A 10,431-nucleotide genomic window follows, 5' to 3' on the forward strand; every position below is an offset into this window, starting at 1 on the left:
AACACAATCCCGTACAAAAAGATTTGGGAATTATTTACAGCATCAATGCCACACGCTTGTCTGAATAAATTAGGCATGGAAATTGAGGCACGTTTTGTAATGGCCACCCAAAAACTGCACTGGCACATGTATTCACTAAATTCTTTGCATTCAGTTTTACAATCACTTCTAGTTATTTTTTTTTTTTTTTTCAGTAGCAAGTGTGAATTTTATCCCTACTGACAATGTGTGACTTGAACCACCCAATTTCAAGTTACTGATTCACATCTCAGACTTTCCATCTTCTGACACTCCTGCCCAAGTACAAAGCAGAATATGTCACTCAAACCAAAAGCTAGATTTTAAAGAAGTGAAGTACAGAGTGAAACATAATCCTATTTGAAATGGAAATAAAATGTCTTTATTTTATATTGATTTGCTTTTTATATAAAAAAGTACTTACATTTAATACATTTTTTTCCAAAATACAAGCAGCCAAACAACATATAAATCAAATACAAAATTATAAAATCTGTTGTCTCTTAGTAGCTTCCCTTCTGAAAGTAACCGGTAATGTGATTTAATTCATAATCTCTAAAATTCCCATGTAACAGTAACTTTGATTCTCTCTGGCATCCATGAACGTCAAGAACGATCCGTGACCTATACGTGATATCTTGCCCTAGGTCTATTGTCTAACAGTGATGAAGTCAGCTTTCATTTGCTTGATGAAGCCGGTGTCGCTGTATTGCTGAGCTCAAATGTAGCTTCAAGCAGGCAAAGTAGCAGAAAAGTAGCATGTCTCACACACAACTACCAGATTGTAGTTTAATGACCATCAAACTGATATCAGCTCTGTAAAGATGCTGTCAAAGCGTAGACAAGACGGCACTTGGTCAATATTTCCATTCAGTGCTGAGCTATCCCAGCATGCCACATTGTTGGGTTTCATAAACATGGTTCATAAGTGCAGCATTTTTCTGGGTGGTGGAAATGAAAAATCACTTAATGAAGCAGAAACAAACAACACTGGATAGATATAAACTAATTTCTTCAATAAGAACTGACTAAAGTCAAGTGGTTGACTTATGTAGCCCTATGTTGTGGAAGAAAGCGGAAAGGGGGGAAATAAAGAATAAAGTCGTACATGAATATAACAAAAACCCTTTAAATGGCATAAATATGGCATTTCTAGCATAATTAAATATGAGAAATGAGGTTAATACTATACGGAAATGAAAACTCTCACAGTGTAATGTGAAGTAAACACTAGAAAGAAAAAAAAGGCAAAAGCTGTCATGATGCCTTAAGGCAACTTACTTAAAATTTAGGAAGAAATAAACACCAATTAAAAGGAAAATACTCTGCAGTTGTAATTTCGTTAACTGTCCACAATGTGCAAATGAGCAGTTGTGTGTCACATGTGCAGTGCAGCAACAAAACAGTTAAACAAAAAATAGATGGACAAGTATGACTCCAAGTATCGCAACAAACATAGAGGCGCAATGCTGATGGTGCCAAGAAATCAAATATAAACAAGATATCTGAACCTGATAGGAAATAGAAATTTTTTTTTGTTTTCCTTTTGTTTTATACATTTTGTACATTTAAGTAAAAAAAATGAGTACAAAGTGTAGTCAGGCTATGCGGCGGTTTCTCGAATCGTCCCCTCAAGTTTCTTTGGGAGTAGTTCTCTCCTTTCGTCAATGTTGAGGACTGGTTTGCGACAGTTCTGACCATCCAGGTACATCTTTGCGTACATCGGATTGGAGTAGTTCATTGGCTGTTTGGAGAGATAATTGTTGTAAATTTACATTCAGTTGACATTCACACTAAAAAAAATAATTCATTTGAAAGAAAAACTTAAATGAATAATAATAATAACAATAAAAAAACAGTTTAAAAATGAATAATAATTTCTTTAAATAAATAAATAAATAAAAAAAACAGGTTGTGCAGGACTAAAGTTGGTTCAAGGAGTTGCTTCCACTGCAGCCGGAGTCAAAAGTGGTTTCAGTAGCATCATTTGGATTGGTGCTTTGAAAAGCATATTCAATCATGTTTATGGTGACATGCTGATGTCAGCAAAGGATGATACATATACTATAAGCGTCACTCACAACCCCATCAACCTCACCTCCTGCATAAATGAACTACTAAAACATGAAGAACACAGCAGAAGTTGAGCCATAAAGCCATGCACTTACTATCACGCTTTGGCACATTCATGCAAACCGTCACACCACAGGCAAGCAAAAAATGTCAATGATTCGCTACATAATTGAGACAAAGGAGCCCAAGGCGTTCACCTGTCCAGGTATTACTTCCTTAGGGACAGAATGAATATTCAGCGTGCAAGGGTCACTGGATTTTACACACCAGCCCTGGAACACACACAGTGGCCCCAGCATGCAGTCCACATTTAAAACGTCATTGTCACTAAACAACATCAATGTAACGCTGCTATTTAGACAGAAACATTTTCATAGTACGAAACAAACGGTCAGTACGAAGCAAGTAAAATCGAGCATTTTGTTACTGCAATTTAAGCGTTGTTTTTAAAAGGCATGAGTTTTTAGTAACAGATGTCAGAGTTATTTCTTTGCAAGGGGAAAAATATAATGTTTGCAGCTTTAATGAGGCAAATATGCAAGGTAAAGACATTTTTTTCATATACTGGGTGAGAGGATGCAGGCAAAAGATAAGAGCCCTGGTGTAAAGCATTTACTCAAGAGATATTTTCTAGGAGAGAACAGAAGCACATTCTTTCTGGATCTACCACATTGAAATTTATGGATATACATTATCAACCTCTAGGATTTCATGTTTTGAGGGTGTAAAATATTCCAAAACAAACCTTTTGGGGATCGAGTGTGAAATTTGGTTTGAGAAGGCTTCCGGCATCTGCGTGGTTGTCATGGTCCACCTCATACATGTTGTAGGATGGATTGCCAATCTCCACATTAATGCCTCCATTAGTTATGGGCTGCCGTTGTACACGTTTCCCCCTGCGACAGAGAAGCACTTGAAATAGATGCAGATGTCTGAGGACTACATTGTTTAAATGTACAGTGCATTTTTGAACATGTATTCAAAATGACTATTACAAGGACTGTCAAATTAACGTGAAACAACAACACTAAAGGCATGTCAGGCTAAAAAACAGCAAGACAAGATGTAGCAGTCTGCATTAATTTATGGTCTATTTAATATTTTTTATCTTCCACAATAATATAATGTCTGTAATGTTTTGGGCTATACCATAAAGCAAAGATTCCTTATTAAAGAAAAAAATAAATAAAAAAAACCCAGAAATGCTTCAAGCAGTGTAGATGTAATGAAAAACACATTATGTGTGAGTAAATGTTATAATACAGTACATTTAAAAATCTTTACAGGGTTATTACGATAAAAAACTGAACAGATGACAGCCCTGTATTAATATTTAAAAACTGTTCCAAAAAGTACCTTTGTCGTCTTCTGCAGATGAAGACACCTGTGACCACTGTAGTAATCAGAATGACCAGCAGGACCAACGGCACAATGATAGCTATACTTCCTGTTTCACACAAGAAAAAAGCCAGAAGCAAAAGCCCCTATTAAGCCCATTTCCCCAGGTGTCTATGCAGGTGGAACAGGAAATTATTAGATACTCCATCACAGTAAAATTAAATAAACAGTAGTGGAGCCGAAAAGATATTGAGCCAATATTTAACGAGAAGCTCAGATGTATATTCAGATGTGTCATTTGACTGATGAAATAACGGTTCTTTTCATTTTAATAATTGAAGGACTGAATCCTTATTGAATTAGGAGAGAGGTCTTTATAAAGCGTGAAAGCTCACCTCCAGCTGTGTTATCGGAGCGGCTGCTCTTGGGGGCCGGCCTCTCGCACTGCGTCCCTGACCAATTAGCTGAGCATCTGATTGAAAACAACAGTCAAAACAAACAGAAGGCAAGTCAGAAAAGAGAAGAAATGTTTTTTTCTGGCATTGCAGAATGAATTTAAACAGACAAAGGCTTAAAATCTACTTAACGGAATAGTTAACCCAAAAATACAATTTGTTATTTACTCACACAAAGCCTTAAAACAAAACTAAACCATTACATACACAACTGGTCAAAAGTTTGTTTTTGAAAGAAGTCTCTCATCCTCACCAAGGCTGCATTTATTTGATGATTACAGTAAAAAGCAGTATAACTATGAAATATCATTACAATGTAAAATAACGGTTTTCGATTTGAATAGATTTAAAAACATCATTTATTCCTATGATGGAAAAGCTGAATTTTAAGCAGTCATTACTTCAGTCTTCATTTTCACATGATCCTTCAGAAATCATTCTAATATGTTGATTTGGTGCTCAATTATTATCAATTATGATTCATGTCTAAAGGACGTAGGCCAGTAGGAGCTGTGCGTGTAAACCTCACTCCCCTGGCCTCAAGAGAAAACCTTCCATAGTGGGAAACCCAGGTTTGAATCCTGCTCTGAGCAGGTCGAGTAGGACCGATTACACGTGCTCAATTATTAATATAGGTTCTTATTATCAATGTTGAAAACAGTTTTTACTGCTTAAATTGGTGAAACCATAGAACTTTTTTGTCAGGATTCTTTAATGAATAGAAGTGTTTATTTAAAATAGAAATTTTCAAACATTATAAATGTCTTTACTGTCACTTTTGATTGATTTAATGCATTCTTGCTGAATAAAATTATTAATTTCCATAAATTTAAAAAATCACTTACCCCAAACTTTTCAATGGTAGTATATCACAGTTTCCACAAAAATACAAAGGAACAAAAACTTTCAAAACTTTTCAAAATTTTCAATAATATTAAATGGTTCTTGAGCACCAAATCAGCAAATTAGAATTATTTCTGAAGGATTCGTTTTTTTTTTATATATATATATATATATGTTGTATGTTAGTATCACTTTAAGAGTAGGCAAATGTGAAGTGAAAACAAACTGAAAACACTCATTAAATGGCAAGCAGTAAAGCGGAAAGAAAGTCATGAATCATCTTATTTGTAAATGGAAGTGGTCCAGTGGGGGTCATGTTTATGATTAAACAGATGTTTGATGTTTGTTTATCGGCGTATGATATGAGGGTGAAGACTGGATCTTGCACATTAAAACCGTACACTGTTTTACAAACTGAGTGCGGTCACATTTTTTAATTGTTTGACTATATTAATTCTTCCCTAAGCAGACACTGTTAGAAAAATAAAACAGGCAAAAAGAATACGGATCCCAAACAAATACAGAACAAAAGAGAAAATCCTGAAGGTATGGGATGTGTGTACTTGAGGATGATAGGATCATGGGAAGTGGACAGTGGGGAAGCGGTCAGGGTAAATCAGTTGGATGGATGGAGCCTGGTGGAGAGGAAATGTCTATATCAGGGGAACAGTTGGACCTACTTGCATCGAGGTTTGTTAAAGGCAGTTATTGTGCATATTCCTTCGTTTTGACAGTAGTAATCGCAGGGATTGGCCAGCTCATCACAACGCTGGTTCTTGAACCCTGCCGTGCAGCTGCAAGACATCGCAGTGAGGTGAGGACAGTAAGAAGTTAAAGAAGTGTGCAGAACTGAAAAACAGTGCATGATATGTACAGTAGCAGTGTATGTATGTCTGTCTGTCTGTCTGTCTTAGTTATAGTTTTAGGATCTTTCATGTTTTATGACTATGAAATTAAATGAACAATATGTATTTTAGGAATATTTACTGCAATTCCCAGTCTAGGATTCCCAGACTTTTCACCCATGAATTTTCATGACTTTTCATTGATCTTTCCCTTGTTTACTGTAAAAGGTTAGTTTTTTCTTAGAATGCTGGATGGAAATCTATTTGTATGTCTAACAGATTCTCAATAGACAAACTGATATTTTTCCTCTACATACAGTATACACTCTCACCGTGAGCAATGTCTAGCCATTGAAACATTTCAGAGCACGGCAAACCTAGAAAAAATTACAGTTAAATGACTCAAAATGAACTTCCAGATTTTCAATTACCATGATTTTTAAAATTGAAACAAGCATTTTTATGTAAAGCTACTATGAAACTATACAAATAAACCTGAATTGAAATCAGGAGTTTCAGACCATGAAGCTGTAGGATGGAATCTTGTTGCCTGACTTTTTTTAAATAAAACAATCCAAACTGTATTTCAGGGTGGTGTTTAATGCTTTAGTCTCACATGTCTATTGATATAGTTTTAATATCATAAATTTAAGGCAGTCGTTAAGGTGATGATACACAGGGCAACTTTTTGAGCAATGTTGCTGGGCAATCTTGCCGAGCGATTGTTGCTTGAGCACTTTCCCATTGAAAATGGGCAATACATTTATATCTGGATAATTTAGATCAGTCGTGGGCCCTGTGTCTCATCTGGTTGCCCGTTGACGGCAACATTGCTCAAAAAGTTGCCCTGTGTATCATCACCTTTAGGGTTGTTTGTTTGTTATTGTTGCGTTTGTGTTTTCTTCATTTTTAATATTTTTTGTATATATTTTGAAACTATTTAGTAACTTTTTATATATAGAGAAAAATGTTTAACATGTTTTTTTTACATTCTCTCTTTTAGCATTTGCAATATTTAATTTTTTTCCCCCCTTAACAGATCTTGTATTAAGTAACTTTAGATTTGATAAAAAGGGGCAGGTCTTTTAAAATAACTATTTACATCACTATACCATTTACAACATCAGCTTTTTGCTCATTTTAGAAAACTGTTACAAAATAAAAATGTTAATTTTATCTGCAATGCTGTTTTTCTTAAGAATTATTCTCATGTCTGTTAATATAGTATAACATTACAGACTTTTGGCCATTGTGATTTTTTACTATTTTATTTGTACATTCTTATGTATATTTAGAATCTTTTTTTCTTTTTTACATTTTGAATATTTTCTTTTTTACCACACAACAGATGTATCAACTTGTATCAGTTTAGTAACTTTAGATTTGAGGAAAACAGGGCAGGTCTTGAAAAGTATCTACTTATATCACAATAATATTTACAGCATTAGCTTTCTACTCATTTTAGAGAATTCTGTTACAAACTCATCCATGTCCAGTTCATGTGTTATTGCTTTTTCATGAACAAGTTTTTTTTTTCCTCTCATGAAGCACTGTTCGGCGGAATAGTGTCAACATTCTTGCCAGAGTAGAGAATGAGCTCTCACATGAAGCAGTAGAGACACCCATGACCTTAGCAGATACATACAATTTATGAAGACCTGCAAAAGCATCTTTGTATTCCTGCTAGAGTTTGCAAACAGCAGAACATTCAGCATCAGATGGAAGTATTTTGGACAGCATTGATCTGGCAACAAGAATTTCATTCTGGAGTTCATTTTTTGCAACCCCTGAAAGACTACAGAGAGCCTCAAGCAACTGGATGTCAAGAAATTTGTTGGATTTTGGCATTAAACCTGAGAGGCTGAGAGGCTTGCTTCAGCTGTAATTTTTTTGTGGAAAACCTGTTTTCTATCTCTGATACAGCTGTATCTAGTATGTAGTATCTGTCGTCTTAGAGCTTCAGTGGCACATTCAGAACCTGACTGCCCTTCTTGCCCTAAAGGTGAAAAAATGAGTCACCATAGGAGGGATTCAAAGTCCTTAGACGTTTTGGTGAGGGCTCAACAGTAGACATGTCAGCGCAGTCCTGCTGAAATTCATTGTCATTTTCTCTGAGATTTTTCAGTGCACCAAAACATCCCTGCACAACTTCAGCTGCACTGCACAAATCAACATGCTGAGACTGTAGGATGGTATTTGCTGGTTTTAAAATGGCGAGAAGTGTATCAGAAATTTGCCAATTTTAAAAAAATGGAGTCGCTTCAGCTGAGAGAGAAGCCCGGAGGCTTCTTTTAGGTCAACTGATGCATTGTCATCATTGGAAACCTTAAATAGAATGTTAAGAATGACTTCCTCATTATCCACAACATGCCTGAAAAAAGAGTGAAGGGAGCCTGACAAGTCAAAAAATCTTTTGGCACAAGGTTAACTTTGAATTGCATGTATGACAGTGAGGTGAGGCTGGTGGTTATAGCAGTGGATGTAGGGGATATGCCTGCCCAACCTTTGTGGTAATAAAGCCTGAACACCACCTCGCACCCCACTCATCACTGATGCTCCATCATAACCCTGGCTCATTATATTATCAGCACTGTATCCTGTTTCAGACAAGTGTTGTAATATTTCAGTAGTGATGTAATCTGCATCAAGCTGCTGGAGTTCTAACAAGCCAATGAGATGTTCCTCTGGCACACCATTGCACACAAAACAAATTATAACAGACAAATTTTCAGTGTTGCACCGATCCGATTGTGCCTGATGAAGACCTGAGGTTCGAAACGTTGTGCTATTAATAAATTCATTTGGAGCAGCTACTTTGAGTGAGCGGACTTCACGCTTCTATTTCGTTTATGTTACTTGAGCCCAATCTGGCTGTTTGGGATGTGCACACCAGTTTTGCATTTTTGATTCTGCACCGATCCTTTGTGCCATCACTATTTAAACAAAATGCAGCTGAATCAGCAGTGTCATATTTTGGTTGTATTTTTTTCAGAACCATGGATGCCAAAATTTCAATCACTTCATTCTGGATGGTTTTGGAAGTGTACTTTGCATTTTGTGGGATACCTGATGTAATGTCAGCCAGGTATTTATCTTTTTCCAACGTGTATTTAAACAACTTGGCAAAAATCCCCGCAGCTATGCAATCTTCCCCACTGTCACGTTTCACAATCCCTGCGTAGTGGAAGCTCATTGACTGCTAAAAACTTCACAACACCTGCCATGCTTTTTATGCAATAGCGATTCTTTTCTATCTGTTGGGGGCCGAGCAAACATGCTACGGTCTCCCCCGACACCTGTCGGCGGCAAAACTCTGTCCATGAGGTAAATGTTTTTGTAATTGTAAATGTTTTTCAAGACCACGGTCACGTTCTAATGCTGCTTTCCAGTTTCCAAAACCTTTCGAAACGAACGTCATTGAACATGCCACACCGAACACTAGACAAGGAAAACAAAAGCATGCATCGAGCTCTACAGAATATACAAGCCACGGCCGTGACTGATACCAAGCGGCCGAAAAGCATCTCTCTCTCCCTCCAAAAAGAGTTCGGGGGTAAGATTTCAGAAAGGGCTGGTAAGGATTTGCCCTGTTTAAATCATTTGGGACAGAATTGCTGCATCTTTGAGTGGGTGTAATTGTGCTTTTGACACCATCGGAAGCTGCTGATGAACTTGACTCATCCATTTCTCTGACCTCATTGCCGCAAATGGATGAGGAGGTGGTAGCTATGTCCTGGTGAGCTAAAGTGGTTTTCTTTTGTCCTTTCGGAACAAGAAATCTGTGCATGTTGTGTTTTATTAGGCTACTAGAGTGTGGTAATCAAGTTCACTAATAGTTCTAATAAAGTTCATTGGCTGTAACTGTCGTTATATTCCTTCATAGTTCAGCACGTCCGTTTACCTCAAAGGTAGCGAAATGAATGAGCTAAGTCTATCTTGGAGGAAAAAAAAAAAGAGGGGTTGGAAGAAAACAGAAAATAACATATCTGGAGTTGAAATGAATATCGCATCAATTTTGTGATTGACTGTAATGTGGTATGGGGCCCAGGGTGGGCCAAGCTTCTGACTGGGTGGGCCAGGCCCCCCCATGGCCACCCTGTGGAGCCGGGCCTGGGGGGGACAGCGATGAAATTGTAAATGCGTTGTGAATTTCCAAGTTGGCAGCTACAATACCCTGTTAAAGATAGAAATAAGACATAATCATCTCTCAAAGACTGCTGCTTTGTCCAGTGTGTATATTGTGACGGATTGACTGCCTCTCCCTAGTAATCAGCGCCACCCAGTCCCTTAACTCGCCGCCCTTCGCCAGGTACCCAACTGGAGTGGGTGGTGATTGGAGAGGAGGGGCGCTGAAGAGGAGAATTGGCGGCGTGTGATGAGGCACACATGAAGAGAATGAAGCCTCATCACCGCCGCTGTTAAATGCTGAGCACGCTTCTCCTCGAGAGACCGGTCTCTTCCTGTGCATGCACACTGGTGTCCCTCGTAGGTCCAATATGTGAGTCGCCGGACCTGTGGTCCGGAATGGGGAAACATGCGTGACGCCTCTGACGGGCTAGGATGCCGGGCCGCTATTCCCCTCAGTTGTCAGGGCCTAGAAAGGACAAGCCGTGATGCCGAAGCCACCGCCCCCTCGCGCCTCAGATCAAAGAGAGACGAGAGAAGCGCGTGCGACCGCCGGACACCGCCCCCTTACCTGGACCCATCCCATCTCTTCACCACCCATCCTTCACGATTCCCTGGCATGACGAGGACACCAGATCCCCCCTTTTGTTTTAACACTCTATTTCCCCCATCTTTGTACATTTTATGTTTATTTATTTTAATAAATGCTCCGAGGCCTGACACCACTCCCATTT

General features: G+C 38.1%; 1 protein-coding gene across 5 annotated transcripts in view; it reads right to left on the reverse strand.

Moving 5' to 3' along the window:
• Nucleotides 1–233: 233 nt before the first annotated feature.
• lrp1bb (low density lipoprotein receptor-related protein 1Bb) overlaps nucleotides 234–10,431 on the reverse strand; it is a 327,007-nt gene continuing 316,809 nt past the window's right edge. For 2 of the 5 annotated variants that reach the window (XR_013822391.1, XM_079882312.1), the window contains exons 87-90: nucleotides 3,825–3,901; nucleotides 3,448–3,538; nucleotides 2,837–2,987; nucleotides 234–1,762 (exon numbers count right to left, since the gene is read on the reverse strand). Coding sequence is in view for 4 of the 5 variants with exons in the window: in XM_079882312.1 (XP_079738438.1) it covers nucleotides 1,622–1,762; nucleotides 2,837–2,987; nucleotides 3,448–3,538; nucleotides 3,825–3,901 (460 nt within the window). In the remaining variant the exon portion in view is untranslated. Of the gene's footprint in view, nucleotides 1,763–2,288; nucleotides 2,364–2,836; nucleotides 2,988–3,447; nucleotides 3,539–3,824; nucleotides 3,902–5,407; nucleotides 5,522–10,431 lie in introns of all 5 variants that reach the window. The other 3 variants (XM_079882309.1, XM_079882311.1, XM_079882310.1) reach the window with 3 other exon arrangements.

The sequence above is a fragment of the Squalius cephalus genome (genome assembly GCF_949319135.1).
Source record: "Squalius cephalus genome assembly, chromosome: 9".
Classification (NCBI taxonomy): Eukaryota; Metazoa; Chordata; class Actinopteri; order Cypriniformes; family Leuciscidae; genus Squalius; species Squalius cephalus.